The following is a 19,478-nucleotide window of genomic DNA, read 5'->3' as shown; positions in this document are numbered from 1 at the left end:
ATTTCTTATTCGTACCTTTTGCACCAAATGAGTGAAACTTCGGTCAGTAATATGGAATGCGGGGGTTTAATGGTTTGAGGGTGCCTTACATCATGGCATGAGGTATATATTTCTGAGTTGTAACCAGTACTGATGTTGTCAACAGAATGATTCACTTAACATGACAGACATGACAATTTCATGTAGAACACATCTCCCTGTATTTTAACACATTACCAGGTATATTAATACAGCTATGCATAATTTCATGACTATTAATATTCAACCCAAGTTAAGGATACTGATAAACTTGTCAGGTAGTGGCATTGCGTTCACAGTAGTGGTCCACTTTAATTGTTAATAGACTAACTCCTATCTGCAGCCATATGGTACCAAAAGCCTGATTCACTAAGGTTTTACAAACATGTAAATTATCCCTTTGGTTGGGATCATTATACTTTCTCTGAAATACAATATCTATTGCTTTTTGCTTCTGTGAAACTTAGTTACAATTACATAGTGATTAGCTGCTATGCAAAGAATGGTGTATGAGTAACCAGGGTCTGTATTCACAAAGCCCCTCAGAGTATGCGTGCTGAACTTTTTTATCTTTAACTAGGCAAGTCAGTTAAACAATTCTTATTTTGACAGCCTAGGAACATTGGGTTCACTGCCTTGTTCAGGGGCAGAACGACAGATTTTTTACCTTGTCAGCTCGGGGATTTCATCTTGCAACCTTTCGGTTACTAGTCTGGCCATAATCTTTTCCCATTATGATCTAAAAGGCAGCTTATCTTAGATCAGCACAGTGAGACACTTTGTGGATATTGGCCCAGGTTTTGTGGGGGTGTGATATTGCACCAGCTTTTGTTAAATATATGATGGTTCTTCAGGGGCACACAGGTCAGTAGACCCAGGAAACAGGCACCCATTGTGGGGTGGAGGTGGCTTGCTCTATCCCTTCCTCCACTCCTTTCACACTCTCATCAATATCATTGTTAACCAGCTGCACATCAAAGAAGTGGCTGTAGCTGGAGAGGATGGCATCTGACTCCTTCTGGATCAACTGCACTGCTTCTGACTACAAGGAAAGGTACAAATGATCAGACTACAAAGTCAAACTCCTGAGGGGTTCATCTCATTACAGACTGGAAATGTTGATACCGTAGTGTGACTGGTTGGAGAGCCATATTGCGAATGGTCCTTAATTGAAATAACCTTCATTCCTGGATGTAAGGAATGAGCAGTAGCGTACCTGAGTAGCTGAGTTGGTGGGTGCAATGAACACCACCAGAGGTGCAAAGTCTGCCGTCCTCAAGAGTTTCAATGTCTGCATAACAATAAAAAAGAAGCCAAACCATATTGTTATTAATCTGACATCTGAAACAAATACCTTATTCTGCTAACCTTGGGTTTGTGTAAATAGTTATTTCTATGCCTACCTGTGGTTCAACATCCAGCAGAGCGATTTTTCCTTGATCATGGATCTTCTGGATAGTCTCTATTTTGGTTCCAAACATGAACCCCTGGAAGCTGCCATACTCCAGCAGCTCATTCCCAGTGATGCACTTGGTCATGGTGTCGTTGGAGATGAAGTAGTATTCCTGCCCGTTCTCCTCGTCCTTACGTGGGGGTCTGGTGGTGTCTGTTGTTTGGATCGAGCCACAGTTAATGGTGGGTTTGGGAAAACAAATTGCTCTCAAACCAGATAGAAGACCATTAGAAGTAAAGGCCCTACTTACGTGGTGCTGGGTAGGCAAACTTCTCTGGGTATTTGGTCAGCAACAGGCTTTTGATATGGCTCCTTCCTACACCCGGTGCACCTGCACAGAGAGAGGTTCAACTACTCACTTTTAGTGTGACAACCTCAAATATTGGGTTTAAAATGAGGTTAAAGGCAGGCAGGTCTCGCTTATGATGATCATATATGGAGCTTACCAATAAGCACCAAGGTTTTTCTGCTGAAGGCAGGGAGCCGAACAACCTCTTCATAGGAAATCACGTCCAATTGGTCAAAGACTAACAATGGAGAAGAGAATAAATAATTGCTGGTTTAGGGATCTAAAACAATGCCATGCAATGTCAAAAACATTATACATCTAGTTAGTATAGGTAGTTCTCAAGATTGTATTGGGTATAAACAAATGGCAAGTCTTACTAGAGCTGTGCTTGGCCAGATACTTGTCTTTGCACTTTTTCTTCTTTCCAAAGGGGCTGCAGGATTGGGTGCCCTCTGTGGCCTTGCTTTTACTTGCCATCCGCCTGGAGCAGAAAGGAGAGACTGGGGGTTACTCACACACTGAATATTTTAGAGCGGGTCTCAACTTAAAAAGAAGCCAAACCATATTGTTATTCGTCTGACATCTGAAACAAATACCTTATTCTGCTAACCTTGGGTTTGTGTAAGTAGTTATTTCTATGCTTCTACACCTGCATTCTAGCTGTTTGGGGTTTTAGGCTGGGTCTCTGTACAGCACTTCGAGATATTAGCTGATGTACGAAGGGCTATATAAAATAAACTTGATTGATTGATTGAATGTTGAGAGTTAGAGTAATAGAATACACAAGGTGCATTTTTGAATTTTAGTTGTGCATCAGCAGTTTTTCTCTTGTTATGTCAGTCACTGACTCACTCAACAAACTAAATTAGGATTAAGATAAGGCCATCCCGATCCTAGGGATTTCAGTGCTTAAACATATTGATACAACAGCAGCTAAGATGGGGAGAAGTCTGTCCATAATAAAACGTCACTCTAACTTCTTAACAACACTATCAACAAGGCAGGTCCTACAGGCCCTAGTTTTGTCGCACCTGGACTATTGTTCAGTCATGTGGTCAGGTGCCACAAAAAGGGACTTAGGAAAATTGTAATTGTCTCAGAACAGGGAAGCACGGCTGGCCCTTGGATGTACACAGAGAGCTAACATTAATAATATGCATGTCAATCTCAGTGCTTAAAGCAACGTTGAGGCAAAAGCTTTTTTACAGGTAATCAGAAGTGGGTGTACTCTCCTACTTTGTGTACTATTACCATTCTTGAAGTTCTGGGGAGGGGATGAGTCCAGCGAAATCGGCGGTAGAGCTGTCCACCCTGCCTTGCCACCAATTTGGGTCCTGCTTGTTAATGATATGAATGATGTCACCCGTTTTAAACTTCAGCCCTGCCTCTTTGCATGGGATGAGGTCATCTTTGGCAGGGTCGTAGTCAACCTGAGCCCTCATGTACATCTGTGGAGGAAGTAACACAGAACTGCTGCACACATAGATATGGCTGAAATGACATGATGGCCTTTCTGGCAACTGGGAAATCATGTTCACCATCTGTGCATTGTGGTTGATATGTTTGTTGTAATGACGTGTAGCACTAGCATATGGTGCAAAATCGTCTATTATTCTGAATTAACTCAGGAGATAGTACTCTGGCTCAGATTAAATATACCTGTCTAAACAGCATCCTAGATGTTAGAGTTAGAGGGTAATATATCAGTTAATGGGTCAGAGATCCTTCCTGTGCTATGCTCTATGATGCAACACACAGAGGATCTAGCAGCATCCACAGGAGGGATTTGGTCTGTAAAAGGTTATTGTTTTGTATATATTTACCGTATAGTTTAGGACAGGCTACTAATCTATCAATTAGTAAAATGCTTAAATTTGGACTCTCATCACTGACCACACTATCCGTGCAGTTATCATAATGCCTGGACAATGGACATGCTTCTGTTATTATGGAATTGACAAACATGAATGCTATTACACTGTTTTCCAATTAGTTTACATTCATAAATGAAACTCATTTCTCAAAATGTTGAATTATTATAGGTTGAGAGGCAGACTGTTGGGGGAGATATGATTGCATAATGTGACCAGCAGATGGCAGAGTGAAACGCTGAGCACTGCCAATGTGTTTCAGTTCAGTTCGCCAGTCTAACATGACTGATGATCTGTATATTAGACCATTAGTGGAATCTAATGGGTGTATAGTCATCAGTGTCTTTCATTGTCTTAAGGGTCGGGTTCGCCTGACAAAAGAACAAACTCAATTTAATCAAGAGAATTTGGGAGAAGACATGATTGGAGGTACAGGATGGTACCGTATCAAAGATGTGGTTATGCTTCAAGCATGGTATCGTAGAGAAAGAACCTTAACACTGCGGAACCATGTTTATCTGTCTTATTACAATGGTGGTAGTGAATAATCCAGCAATTTGCTGATATGGTCAAAATATAATAGGAATAGTATGTAGATGACGTTATAACACGTGACTAGAATAGGTTATGAGTCACCAATAGATGACTAAATAAAGTGACTAATGCCCTCTGTAATAACTGTCAACCCCTTGTAAACTAAAGGGTATACTATTACACTATGTACTATACCTGGTGTATTTCTCTGATGAAATCATTTGGGATATCATAGCAGAACTAGTACAACAAAAGAGTGTAACCCTGCTTGAATAGTAACCATTTCTTTGATCATGCATGCAGTTGAAATTCGATTTCAGGGTGCAAAAAAATGATAAAATCAGTCCTTTCATAAAGGGGAAAATGTGCAGATCCAATGGGTCATTTATTGTCTTACCTCACACACAGGAGAGCACCTTGGTTGGTTGGGGATGATTTTCATTGTGACTACTCCGTTGGTATCTTTCTGTAATGGAGGATGACAACCATTTTACTTACACTCCACACTATCAAAACTAGGATTGTGAGATTACAACATGTCACCCATTCTCTCAGGGGCAGAATGCTCTTTAGTATAATTTGTGTTAAAACAGAGATGGTAGCGACTTGCCAGGATCTTTTGTAGCTGGTCGACAGATTGGTTGGCCACACTCTTTCCATTGATCTCTGCTATTTCATCCCCTTCATTTAGATAACCTGGAGATGGACAACAAATGATCAGCACAGTACAGAGGATCAGTATGACCAAAGAGTGTTATCAGGCAAATAACTAATATCTATTTGCTACACAAGTATGGGAATACTGTTACTCTTCTAATACAAATTCATTACAATCACTTCAGTATGTCAGTCAGTGTGGTTGAGTTCTGTACCTTGTCTGTGTATCATGCCCCCATGTAATATTCTGGCCACAGTGCACTTCTGTTTTCCATTACATTTTAGAGTCACCCCCTAAAGGCAAAAAGCATGAGTCATGAAAACAGCACATGACAATCTTTCCTCAAAATGACAGATTGAGTCACTGAGAGATAGAGAGGAGAGATGAGGGAAATAATGGAGAGAGAAAGACAGAAAGAGACTGAGAGAGAAAAAAAGAGAGTAATTAGCATCTGAATGGTTTACCATGGGCTCTGAGGGATTCTTTTCAAACGCCACCTCGCGCATCCTGGTTAGCTCAGTTCCGTTCATGTGAGCAGCACTGCCGTTGGTGTATACTTCAGCTCCCTTTGTCTCATAGGCTGGCATAAGCCCCTATGGAAAAACATGTCAACACTTAACATCAATAGGCATAGGAGATGGATTCATTAACATGGCTTACTGGGGTGAAAAACTGGGGTGAAAAACCCAATGTGCACACAACTGGAATGCACTTCTATACAAAATACAATTTTGGATTATCATCTTGGCAAAATGTCATAATCTGTCCAAAACATCCAAGTTTGGAAGGTTACTAGGTGTCAATGGTTGGCCCTATTACTTTTATAAATTGTGAGGCAGTGCAATCATGAAAATAATTTGTAATATCTCGTGCCAAGCACCCAAACAACTCAAAATGATAAATAATTGCCCGTTGCAGCAGTACAGCTACAATTAGTCAAATTTTGTGGGCTAGGAATAAATAAATAGATTGTTACAATGAGCTAAACGTTCTGATCATCTGATGTCACATAATTAGAACACTGGCATTTCCAGTGGCGTTATTAAAAGCTTTTTTCGTCTGCATCCCAACAGCCATGTTTCATTTGCAGTTTCAGCATCTGTTCGAGGTTAAAAATTAACTCCACATTTTCACCAGCTCATTAGGCAGGGACAACCCACGTCCGCTACTCTGGTACACAAAAGGTTGTCATGGCTACGCCTGAGTGAAATCGTGTTAAGAAGAAAAGTATTGATATGAAAAAACAAATCCCTCATAAAGATGAAGACATACATTACATCCACAAATAACAACCCTGACTATTTGACCACTGTCTGGCTGTGAGAACACTGATTGGTGTGTAATGTCACTCAAAGGAATGTGGCCTTTACTGGTGATCCCTCCACTCCACCAGTTCCATTTCAACCAGGTTTGATTGAATCCAATGCCAAATGCTTAAGTACACCAAAAGTACACTATGTTTATGACCATGAAATACCACAGCAGCAAATTCAAAACATAGATCCAAATGTACACCATGAGATTCTTTTAGTCTAGATTGGAGTCTTTCCTTTCCTTAATTCCACATAGCAATAATTGAAGTGGGACCTCCTGTGGGATTTGGCCTGTTCTGCTGTGTGGATGTCCCTCCATTACACATGCTTTTATCACATTAACGTAATCCCTTTTACTGCCCCCGGCCACATGGGCATTATGACATTGCTAGCCCTGCCAGGGATGAGTAAAACCACTCACGTGGATGGCCATCATACTAATTTAGCCCCTGACTGTTCTGTACATGGACCCCAGGGTGACAAAGGTTACTTACCACCGTTATTGTGCAATAATGAAATGAAGCCTCCTATACTCCCTGTAGGAACATGCTGCCAGCTACGGCAGCAAAAGTTTGTTATCTAACATAGATACGTTTGATTATCTTTTCATAGATAACTGCTAGTGTTCCTTTACTGTTAGCGATCTCAGGCTGTATAGGGACATGGAAAGTAATAACATTAGTTCAGAGAAATCACAAGGTGACTTCGTCAACCATGCAAACAGAAACACCTTTTCTTTTTAGATGCGTTAAGAATGTGTTCAATGTGTTTGACCACACAATGCTGACACAAATTAATTTGCAGTGACTCTGGCAGCTTTGTTTTCACAGTTATCCACTCACATAAAAATAATTAGGCCTATAAGAAGGGGGTAATCTGTCATAATCATTCTTTATATGAATGGAAATCAATACCCCAGTAGTTTTGTCTAGTCTAGTCAGATCCACTGGCTAAAGGAACGGGAGGTGGCGATGATGTCTTTGAGAGAAAACTACAAGGCCATAAAAATGATTAACAACTCCAATGGCAATGAGCTGTTACTTCCATCATCATAATTTCACAAAGGCATTTCCTTTATCTTATTTGTTTTAGTCTCTCCTTGTTCCTTGTAACTGAATGTACCCTCTCTCACATTGGACCCTCTCTCACTATGTACCCTCTCTCACTATGTACCCTCTTTCACTATGGACAGTCTTTCACTATGTACCTTCTCTCAACACGTACCTTCTCTCAGTATGTACCCTCTCTCACTATGTACCTTCTCTCACTACGTACCCTCTCTTACTATGTACCCTCTCTCACTATGTACCCGCTCTCACTACGGACCCTCTCTCACTATGGACCCTCTCTCACTATGGACCTTCTCTCAGTATGTACCCTCTCTCACTATGTACCCTCTCCCACTATGTACCATCTCTCACTATGAACCATCTCTCACTATGTACCTTCTCTCACTATGTACCCTCTCTAACTATTTAATCTCTCTCACTATGTACCCTCTCTCACTATGTGCCCGCTCTCACTACGGACCCTCTCTCACTATGGACCCTCTCTCATTATGGACCTTCTCTCAGTATGTACCCTCTCTCACTATGTACCCTATCCCACTATGTATCCTCTCTCACTATGAACCATCTCTCACTATGTACCTTCTCTCACTATGTACCCTCTCTAACTATTTAATCTCTCTCACTATGTACCCTCTCTCACTAGGAACCCTCTCTCACTATGTGCATTCTCTCACTATGGACCCTCTCTCATTATGTACCCTCTCTCACCATGGACCCTCTCTCACTATGTACCCTCTATCACTATGGACCCTCTCTCACTATGGACCCTCTCTCACTATGAACTCTCTCTCGCTATGTACCTTCTCTCACTATGTACCCTTTCTCACTTTGGAACCTCTCTCACTATGGAGATGCCCAGGCTCTATTGTAACATCTTGTGTGGAGTCTTGAGTAAAATCCTGAGCTAGAGGGAAATTGACCCTGACAATATCCCCCCCTAAATTTGAATTGACTTCAATGCAAAAACACCATGAAAACACTAATGGCTAAGGCGCCTTAACATCTGCACCTTGTTTGTTTGGTGCAGCTGCAGCAGCCACTGGCACTGGCCATGGGGAATGGTGGAGACTGAGAAGGGTGTGGCTATTGTCACAGCAGCCAAGGGGGGCCAGAAGTAGAATGGATATGTAGCAGGCCCTGTTTGGGGAAACCTAATCATGCAGAGTCAGGATTCCCCCTCCTCTTCCCTTCACCGTGTGTCTGAGATGGAACAGAACAAGGTCACACACACACACACACACACACACACACACACACACACACACACACACACACACACACACACACACACACACACACACACACACACACACACACACACACACACACACACACACACACACACACACACACATACACACACACACACACACACACACACTAGACTTTAACACCATGTGGACTAGCCTGCAGTGTTCAAGGAAAGCCTAGAGGTGTCTTATGGTCAATGTAAGTATACATGTTGTTTACTTTGCAACATAATACAGATATTTACAGGACACCAGTACTAGGAGAGTAGAAATAGTCCCTGTCATCAATGTAGTACAGCTCTCTCTGGACTGCATCCCTCGATAAACTCTGATGAAATGACATCCCCACACAAGGGCATAGAATGCAGTAAAGAGTGCATAGAGCGCAGTATGCTGCTTGTCCATTAAGATGCACCAGTCCTGTAGGAGACACCTGGGGCTTAACAGTTTCACCATCATACAGACAAACAGGTTGAAGCCTTGAACGTTCATTACTCATATTGTTCAGCACACAGAACTGAGTCATAAAGAGACAGGGAGGGCTCACTCAGCCCCCAACAAATCCTCCTGCGAAGTGCTGACCCTGGTTGGACTGAGAGGGAAGTCACATGTCTAAAGGAAACCGTCAGACTTTGGTCTAAAGGTCAACTGGTATCATCTGGATAATTAATATATGTAATAGCAGAAAACAGCCGAGAATAGCAGGAGAACACACAGCACTGTAATGTATTGAATAAGCTGAACTTACAAAGTTGCAAAAACCTTTTACTTTCCAATGTTGTGTTAATGATGACCAAGGCACACATGGTTCCCACTTTTACCTCCCATAGTCTGTCCACTGGTCTAGGATTTTAAGATCACCTTTGTATAATTGACAAGCTCCAGGTTTCCTGAAGCTTTATTTGGAACTTCTGAAGTGAGGACCAAGGTTATTTTTTTTGTTGAAAATCCCATTTCCATAGTTACAAACAAGAATCAAGAAGGTGTGCGTCTAAAGTGAGACATAAAAAGAGAGCTTACAGCCTTTCCATACCCAATAACCCCCTTTATCTCATATTGCTGAACTAGTCAAGGAGTCAGGAATGCAACATAGTATGATACGCTATCTGAAAAAACAGTTACAGGCTCCAACGTGCCAGGGTGGATTCAACTGTGCAGTTCATTGGCACTCCCAGTCTCCCAGAAGAAAAACACTCTGTTCTTCTGTGGCTTCCTACTCCAACTGCACCGAGCAGTGTCAGAGGGTAGGGGGGTCACGTGATCTCAGAGTCAAAGAAAAACAAGCTGTCTTGAATTCTTGTTTTTTTTGTACAAGTGAGTCATTGGTGCTGACCCCTGATCTCATTGTGTGAACAGAGGCCTCTGGGAGTTGTAGTCATGCACCAGTGACCGACGCAAAGTATCTACGGATCAATGTAAGTAAACATGTTCACAAATGAAGATAGTTCACTCAGACAGACAAAATGGTCTGTTCCGGTATACTTAACTGGGTGTGTCACCCATAGACATCAATGCAATAGCAGCTAAGTCTGGTCTACTAAGTTCATTGACTTTAATTGAACCAGAAAAAAAACTGAGAAAAAAAACAGTGAGTGTGTTTTCTCGCTTCCTCTTCCATCTCTGAAGGAAGCTTGGTTATTGAAAGGGAAAAGGAAAAAGTGGGGGAGGGGTGTAAAAAACAACAGGGCCATGTTTTTTTACCAGACAGCTATGAGGCTCAGTGTTGTGTGTTCTTTCATTTGTCTGTGGTTCCCATCATCTAATCCAGTGTTGAAGATGGCTGTGAATACACCATTTGAAAGAAGAAGTGTTCCAGTGAAACAGGAACAGCACAATATTGCTAGACAAATAGTTTAAGGTGGAAACTGGATCTAATGTCTCTGTAACTCTGTAGGTTTATTAGTTGGGCTTTATTGTGCGGGATTGTTTGATGTGTACTGTTGTACATGCTGTATGTCACGGTTGTTCGTGTAAGTTGGTTATTTTCGGAACTGATTAGTTTCCCTAATCATTTGTTTAAGTGGCGTCGTTTTCACCTATGTGGTGATTAAAGTAGTCTCCTGCGTCTGACTTCTCCCTCCACTACACCCCGGGCATTACACCTACGCTCACATGTTCAGTTGTAGGCATTTTGTTTAGACAAGCTCATGTTGGATTGGGTCACACTTGTGTTTTGCTAAAACATATGTTTTTAGATGGTAATTACAAAGGCATAACTACAGTGTGCCTACACATTGTAACAGAGAATACATACTTAAAAACCCAATGCAGCTGTTTTTAAATCAATATACAATTATTTCAGGGTAACAATTAAGTACTTTACTGTAATTTATTTCCATTAAAGAGGGTAAAAATAGCTGTTTTATAGCCCCCCCAAATTTCTCAAGCAAGAATTTTGCTAGGACTGGCTGTGAGTGGTCTGAATTGGGAGGGGGAAACTGAAAACTAGCTGTTATTGGCAGAGATGTTTGGAACTCTCTTTGTTATTGGTCTATTAACCAATTTTCCACATGGTGATGTCACCATGGAAAGTTGAAACTCCCACCCATGCAAACCTGCTGATTACAAGGTCCTGTGTAAATTGTATTTTTAACCAGCAACTATCAGGAATGACACTGATAAAATGTTTTCACACTTTTACAGTGTTAGCTTCATCAGCTGTTCTACAATATTATACAAAACACAGTAAACATATATTTTTAACTGCACTGGGGCTTTAACCAATGTAACGCATATAATCGCTTTCTAATTAAAATATCATGTTTGAGGGATGTCAAGGCCAGCAAAGTTTGATATGAAATCAGAGAGCAACATTGTCCATGGGGTCATGTTTTTTGTTTAAATGAGGAGATGAGAGCATGGAATGTAACACAAGCACATTCACAATGTTCTAGTGTCTGTCTGTCCCTGTTTAATCCTATGGGTCCCACTGTAACGCCTGCGTGTTTTGGACTTCTAACTTGTTGTACCATTGGATTTGTCTATTTCTTCTGCATCTGTAGATACCAAACATTAGTCTGTGTGATTACGGGGGCTGAGCTAGAGTGGTGTTTGTGAGACAAGGACGGATCCCGAAGGGGCCCGTACTTTGTACAAAAAGTCTGTAGAGTCCCGAATGGTTTGAACTATTAAAAGCTACTGTCACTATGAAAAGCTGAGGCTGACGAACCTGCACATGTTCTGCTCTATGATGCTCACAAGCTATACAAGAGTCGTTAGAAAGTAAGGGGTTCTTCTATAGAAGATCATAGGAAGTCCCAGGAAATAGTGTCTCAAATTTTGCAATAAGCTCACATAGTTGCTGTCACAAAATCCAAACTTCATACAGTTGTCACTAACTAGTTGGATATTCATTTCCCATTGAGCAAACAATTTATGTACATACAGCATTCATATAAATTCCTTTTTATCAGGTTTTTGCTTTGGCGGACCTATTTTTGATTTATTTACATTTGTCAATAATATTCATGAATGCAACTGTTTATGTCAAATTGTTTTGTGTTCTACTTGCAGCCATGGTTGTCCTGAAAAGGACTTCATTGGCATGTAGCCTCGAGGTTAGCACGTTGGGCCAGTAACTGAAAGGTTGCTGGTTTGAATACCGGAGCCAACAAGGTGATAAATCTGTTGCTGTGCCCTTGAGCACGACACTTAATCCTAATTGCTGTACAATGGCCATGACCCTGGCCATGACCCCAATCTCTGTGGGTGTCTCAGGAGGAGTTGGGATATGGAAAAAAACACATTTCCATTATACACTTGTGTAAAACAGGACAAATATAAGCACCTCCAAAATGATTATTAAATATAAGGGCTGGACATGCTAAATGAAAGTCGGATAAATGAAAAGATGATTTTTGCTGGGGTCTAGGGACTGATAGGGTTAAACTGCACCAATGGCACAGGGGTTTAGGATGGGATACATTGTGTGTTAGGCAGACGTAGCTATGTGTCTATTTATAGAAAGCTGCAGTTCTTTAGCCTGGATGATTAGGCTAGTCTCTAGTGAAACATGACTCAGTGTGTGGCAGGCAGGAGCAGGCTGAGTCTGCACATGTCAGGCGGGTAACACACACAGGAAGCCTTATTTACACGCAAGCAAATACAAACATACTGCACTCTAATCGATCTGGCTAGAGTCGCTTTTCAGTTCAGCTATAGACACAAAATACACACTTGCAGTCCAAGGCAAGCATCACAAAGATGGAAAAGTAAAGTCAATGTTGGACACACACACATACATGCAAACAATGAGACACCAGCACTCATCTCTACGATATTCCAGATCTCACAATAGATGCAGATTTCACATTTCAGCTTCTCGTTGAGGTACACTTTAACATGAGGCTCTGCACTAGGTTATTACACATGATGTCAGGGAAAGACTCCATGTAAGGCTTCCCTTCTCAGCACTCAACGTTTAACAATGTTAAAGTTGCTACTTCAATGTCACTTTCAGACATACTTTGTTTTACGTATCAATCAGGGGACATGTTTTCCTTTTTGGAAGTATCATGACTTCTTTCGAACTTGATTGGCTGACTTTCTCCCTCACTCATTTGCTCCTCCTTCACTGATCAAGCAGAGTGAACCACTGGAACCTATGTTATAGAGACATTGAACCACGGGTCATTTCCCGTTTCACACTGCGTATTTAAATACTGTATCCCTGACGTAGATCATCAGAATATTTCTACTACTGTACATTGTATTTTAATTACACTGTTTATACAAATCAAATCAAATCAAGTTTATTTTATATAGCCCTTCATTACATCAGCTAATATCTCGAAGTGCTGTACAGAAACCTAGCCTAAAACCCCAAACAGCAAGCAATGCAGGTGTAGAAGCACGCTATACACACTGCATATTTATTTATACACTGGATTCTTGACATTGCTTACTCTAATACGTCTACTGCTGTACATATCATTATTAGCTGATCTTGTATCAATTCTCCTGGTGTACATACATATAGATTGAATTTGATTACTCCTACAGTGCTATTTGGCTTGTTAATCAGATTTATCCCATCGTTCTTGATTTCTTGTATTTTTTTTCTGTCCATTACATTTTAATTGCTTGACATTTTACTGCATTGTTGGGAGCTAGTAACATAAGCATTTCGCTGCACACGCTATAACACCTGCTAAACTGTGTACGCGGCCAATAAACGTCCATTTTTAAAATGTTTTTATTTAACCTTTATTTAACTAGGCAAGTCAGATAAGAACAAATTCTTATTTTACAATGATGGCCTACCCCTCCAAACCCTCCCCTAACCGGGACGACGCTGAGCCAATTTTGCACCGCCCAATCACAGCCAGTTGTGATACAGCCTGGGATCGAACCAAGGATCGAACCAGGGTCTGTAGTGACGCCTCTAGCACTGAGGTTCAGTGCCTTAGACCGCTGCGCCACTCAGGAGCCTAAAATAGAGGGTGACCCATTCCTCAAGTAAATCCCATCAAACTCCAGGCAGTAGGGGCCCTACATGGCACTCGAGTGTGTTAATATGGGTGATTGTTAATAGGACAACTGATGGCTACAACCATCAAACTAGTAGTAATGTAATACATGTATACTTATATTGATCAGTATTGCATCAATTCAGGCAATTTATCGTGATATGGATTTTTGTCCCTATCATTCAGCTCTACCATGCACCCTAACCCTAATCCTCTGACCCTGACCAGGCCTATTGTCCAATCATCACATGCCAAGAAATCTCCCCTTGAGGCAGACAAAGGAGAAGAGGGGATTGTTCGTTAACCTCCTGCCTGCGTCAAATAGGTACACCTGGCTCTGCATTTCACCCAAGCAAGCAAACAAAGACAAGGACTTGAGAATGTCAACCTGATCTAGGGGACTGAGGGGATTAACAATCAGCCTGGGCTCGGCTAATCTACTACAATAGTGCCTCATCAAGAGGCTGATAACGTTAAGTCCTCACCTGTGGGGTTAAAGGTCCATGGTGAATTGTGTGGTTGGAATGGGATCATACTACTGCTGTAAGACCATTAAAAGACACGTGGAACTCTATCACAAATAATTAAGAGGACAGATGAAAATCCATATTAAAACATCCAGAGCAGGTGTCTCAGTTTGTAAAAAAATCCCTTGATGCAATTGCAGCTTATTATAGGAGCGTAACACATTGTTGAATTGAGATGCTGTACATGGTCAACATATGTACATGTCTAAACAAGTGGAAAGAAGTGTTAAAAACAGTAGTAGGCCTATACTGTCTATGAGTACCAATGTCAGTCCCCTCTTCTAAAGGATACAACTACCCATTATGTAGACATCACATGTATCTTCCCTATTGCTGTGAAACTGTTAACCTGTTTCCTCTATGTGCCTGGTGTGTGGTTTCTGTTCCTTGTTAGAGAAATAGCAGAACTGAATCTTACTTATTACGACTTGTCTGGAACAAATTAAGATGGGATATGACAAGCACTGAATTTTTCATGATGCAGTAATGTCTTGGGAGTGACCTAGACTGAAACTTTGAACATGTGCATGACATAGGTGAAATTGCCACATGACCCCCCCCCCCCCCCCCCCCCCCCCTTGTTATAAGTAATGGCAGAATGTGTATAATTGCAGGAAATTAGCTTCAACAGTCATATTTGGGCTCGAAGTTGACCGGTCCAACTCCTACTTCTCAATTTCCAAACAGAAATGGAGTGTGCCTTTGGTGGTTCAGTGATGTGTAATTCTGGTAATGCGCACCGCGACCGACGTAGCTAGTTTGCTAACTAAGCTAGCCACTTGTAGCTAGCCAGTAACTCCTCCAGTATGTGTTGACGTCATTTCACAGCATTTGTTTTTGAATGGAAGCTGTAGAGATCAATAAGATCTGTAACCAAATATCTTATTCATCACCTTTTTTTGTTGTTGCATTAAATGACCTGGTATGAAGGTGCATTGGTCAGTTATATGACTGTACGTTTGTTTATGTGTAACTCTGTGTTGTTGTTTTTGTGGCACTGCTTTGGTTTATCTTGGCCAGGTCGCAGTTGTAAATGAGAACTTGTTCTCAACTGGCCAACCTGGTTAAATAAAGGTGAAATAAAAAATGTATAAAAAATATATAGTTTAAAGCTGTTACTCTTGCGTTTTTGCCCAAAGTCGACCTTTAAAGTACCTGTCCAGTGTTTCCAGATTTTTATGAAATATGCCTATAATTAATTACAATATGAGTGAAATAGTTTTCCTTCCAAAAAATGGTAATTAAGTATGTTAAAAAGCAGCTTTTCTGTTGTGGGTGGGTGTAGTCCAACACCTGTGTGCTTATACCGGTCATTCAAAATATTCATGCGAGTAGACCGCTGATTGGCCAGCTCAACTTCCTCAGGAGGATGACGCCATCCTCTATGAGGAAATAACAAGCATTTTTTTTTAAATGGTCTGCTTGAGATACAAGTTTGAGGTGGGTTTATTTAAGTGTTTTTTTCTACAATTTATGCTTTGGCCACAAATACGAATATAGAATGGGTCAACAACATTATTTGGGTATGAGATAACAAAATATTCACTGGACAGTTACTTTAAAACCGCAAAATGTTCTCCTAGCCTCATGGCAACATTTGTAGAGTAGCAGAACATTTGCTTTAAATCTGCAAAATGTTCTCTCATCCTCATGGCGAAATGTGTAGAACAGCATGAGATGAGCAATAAAATTACACATTTTTCTGCATTGTGCATTGTTGAAATGCAAGAAGTAACCGTTTTCCTAACAACATTATTTGAGAATGAGTTAACAGAATATTCACTGGACAGTTACTTAAAAAATGCAAAATGTTCTCTCTGCCTCATGCCAAAATGTGTAGAGTAGCAGGGAATTAGCTTTCAAACTTTAAAAGGTTCTCTCATCCTCATGGCAAAATGTGAAGAATAGCATTAAACCTATATTTAATCATGTTATGAAAAACACAAAAAGCACATGAACACCAAGATGATCGTCTTAAACCGGGTTGTATCAGCGCTGACCAGCGCATCCTCTTACCCCCTGCGTCTTAAACTGATGCAATGAAGTTGATGGACACATCTGTATTGCTTTACAACATAACCAAGGAATTAATGTAGGCTACAGCCTTCCATATAGGCGTATAGTCCTACTGCTTATCTGATTAAGACATTTTCTATAATGATACTATTATGGCAATCGTATGAATGTATTGTAGAGTAAACCGCTTACCTTTTCCGCCTTTGGTTTATTTTGGAGGAGCTGCTCCAGGTACAGGTCGGAGAGGGCTGTTCGAGCGCTGTAGTCCCGCTCAAGTATGACAGCAGGTTCGTTTTTATTGGATTTTAAAGTCATCTTAACTGGTTAGCAAAAAAATAAAAGTGAACGTGATGCGCCCTTGTTCAAGGTCCGCAATAGGCTGGTCCTAGGTGTAGCAGGGCAAGGGGAAATGAGTGATAAGGAACCCTGGCACTCTGATCAATTGCTGTTCTAGGTTAAAGTCCGTGGTTTTGATCAAGACGGAGGTAGCATTATTGCATTATAGGCTGCAAGGACACAGCTGACAAAGCAAGAAAACATTCCAGTGCTAAAGGAGGCTGGCTCAATGCAGCTTCCTCAGTGGTAGAGCTCTTACGTGCTGCTGAGGGCAGAGGGGAATACGCTACGAGAGGCTACCTTCATGCATAAAGGCAGTATTACAGCGTCACTGGTTTTTACATCGGACTGCTATATGAAACACCTGGGAAATGTCGTACACCAGTAAAGACCACTTCAGCCTAGAGGATACCCCTCAAAATGGTGTTTTCTTCTAATCTCGACGCAGTGTCTGCAGACACCATAGAAGACAGCCAGACACATATCTATGGAGCGATGTACACTGAAAACTAGACTGAAACCAATAATGCTCATGAAAGAAAGTTTAAGGTGATGAACAGTAAAATCATGTTTTTCATGAAATTAGTAGATATTTGGATTAAACTAGATCAAAGTATGATGACCAAAGTAGGAAAAATGACTGTTGCTTCTACATTGATAAAGTTTGATCATAAAGTTACTAGTCCCCTCCCCCATGTCAAACACCTGGATTCAGGAGGCAGGATTATTAAAGGAATAAGGTGACATCATTGCAAAACAAAATGACATAATTGATGCAATTTCAGTGTTGTTTGAATTGCTTTGTGTATCACCACATTAGCTTGAGGTGATTTTACTGCAATACTGCTTACTGCATCCACATTTCTTGATACAGTGCCTTCAGAAATGATTCAAACCCCTTAAATTTTTCCACATTTTGTTGTGTTACAACCTGAATTTTCAATGGATTAAATTGAACATTTTTGTCACTGGCCTACACACAATACTCCATCATTTGAAAGTGGAATTATGTTTTTCGAAATTATTCAACCCCTTTCTTATGGCAAGCATCATTTTTAATCACTACCTCATCTCTGTACCCCACACATACAATTATCTGTAAGGTCCCTCAGTCAAACACAGATTCAACCACAAAGACCAGGGAGGTTTTCCAATGCCCCGCAAAGAAGGGCACCTTTTGGTAGATGGGTCAAAAAAAGCAGACATTGAATATCCCTTTGAGCATGGTGATGTTATTAATTACACTTTAGATGGTGTATCAATACACCCAGTCACTACAAAGATACAGGCGTCCTTCCTAACTCAGTTGCCAGAGAGGAAGGAAACCATTCAGCGATTTCACTATGAGGCCAATGGTGCCTTTAAAACATTTACACAGTTTAATGGCTGTGATAGGAGAAAACTGAGGATGGATCAACAACATTGCAGTCCTTCTACAATACTAACTTAATTGACAGAGTGAAAAGAAGGAAGCTTGTACAGAATACAAATATTCCAAAACATGTTTGCAACAAGGCACTAAAGTAATACTTCAAAAATAATGTGGCAAAGCAATTCACTTTTTGTCCTGAATACAAAGTGTTATGGTTGGGACAAATTCAATACAACACATTACTGAGTACCACTCTCCATATTTTCAAGCATAGTGGTGGCTACATCATGCTATGGGTATGCTTATACTCTTTAAGGACCGGGGAGTTTTTCAGGATAAAAAAGAAACAGAATGGAGCTAGGCACAGGAAAAATCTGTGAGGAAAGCTGCTTTTCACCAGGCACTAGGTGTCACGACTTCCACCGAAGTCGGTCCCTCTCCTTGTTCGGGCGGTGTTCGGCGGTCGACGTTACCGACCTTCTAGCCATCACTGATCCATTTTTCATTTTCCATTGGTTTTGTCTTGTCTTCCTTCACACCTGGTTCCAATCCCATCAATTACATGTTGTGTATTTAACCCTCTGTTTCCCCTCATGTCCTTGTCGGAGATTGTTTGATTGTATGTGATGTGTAAGTTATGTGTTGGTGTGCGACGGGTTTTGTACCCACTTTTGTTATTTTGGTTTTTGGAGTTTTGTCAGCACTTATTAAACGACTCCGTTTATACCAAGTTCGTTCTCCTGCACCTGAATTCCCTGCCACCAACACGCACCCATTACACAAGGAGATTAATTCATCTTTCAGCAGGACAATAACATAAAACACAAGGCCAAATCTACACTGGAGTTGCTTTCCAAGAAGACAGTGAATGTTCCTGAGTGACCAAGTTAAAGTTTTTACTTAAATCTACTTGAAAATCTATGGCAAGACCTGAAAATGGTTGTCTAGCAATGATCAACAACCAATTTGACAGAGCTTGAAGAATTTTGAAAGGAATGATGGACAAATTAATACTTTCTGAAGGCACTGTAGGCGTTTCAAAGAACTGTCAGTCAACGCTAGCTCATTAATTCAAGCTCCCCGCCCACTCAGCCTGTCTTTTCAAACTTTCTGTTAGTTAGCCATACATCAAAAAAAAAATCAGTATTTCTATCCCCAAAAAATATTATGAGTTATATTTTAGTCACTCTAAATACTATTTTACATGGGATTCAGAATGATTGTTTGGGACCTTCAAAACATTTGCATCATATAGCCAAGGCCTAATAACCATGGTATATGCTACTGGTGAAAACAGCCAACT

At 40.8% G+C, this 19,478-nt stretch overlaps 1 protein-coding gene across 1 annotated transcript; it reads right to left on the bottom strand.

The window, feature by feature from the left end:
• Positions 1-50: 50 nt before the first annotated feature.
• On the bottom strand, positions 51-17,133 carry LOC129863989 (55 kDa erythrocyte membrane protein-like). Its single transcript, XM_055936500.1, has 12 exons — positions 16,660-17,133; positions 5,288-5,416; positions 5,038-5,116; positions 4,776-4,861; positions 4,563-4,631; positions 3,012-3,208; positions 2,138-2,241; positions 1,918-1,998; positions 1,722-1,802; positions 1,422-1,624; positions 1,235-1,309; positions 51-1,060 (listed from the first exon to the last, which is right to left on the bottom strand). The coding sequence occupies exons 1-12, from the start codon at positions 16,780-16,782 to the stop codon at positions 884-886; spliced, it is 1,404 nt and encodes a 467-aa protein (XP_055792475.1). The 5' UTR covers positions 16,783-17,133; the 3' UTR covers positions 51-883.
• Between the last annotated feature and the right edge of the window lie 2,345 nt (positions 17,134-19,478).

The sequence above is a fragment of the Salvelinus fontinalis genome, chromosome 10 (assembly GCF_029448725.1).
Source record: "Salvelinus fontinalis isolate EN_2023a chromosome 10, ASM2944872v1, whole genome shotgun sequence".
In the NCBI taxonomy this organism is placed as follows: domain Eukaryota; kingdom Metazoa; phylum Chordata; class Actinopteri; order Salmoniformes; family Salmonidae; genus Salvelinus; species Salvelinus fontinalis.
Note: the sequence above shows the minus strand (reverse complement) of the source record. Positions and strands in the feature narration are given on the sequence as shown.

Bases quoted from the DNA above. Each gene is read 5' to 3' on its own strand.
- LOC129863989 (XM_055936500.1), bottom strand. From the start codon at position 16,782: ATGACTTTAAAATCCAATAAAAACGAACCTGCTGTCATACTTGAGCGG. The intron at 1,999-2,137 runs GTAAGACTTGCC...CTCCATTGTTAG, and splicing joins TCTGGCCAAGCACAGCTCTA to TCTTTGACCAATTGGACGTG. The intron at 1,803-1,917 runs GTAAGCTCCATA...CTCTCTGTGCAG, and splicing joins AAAAACCTTGGTGCTTATTG to GTGCACCGGGTGTAGGAAGG.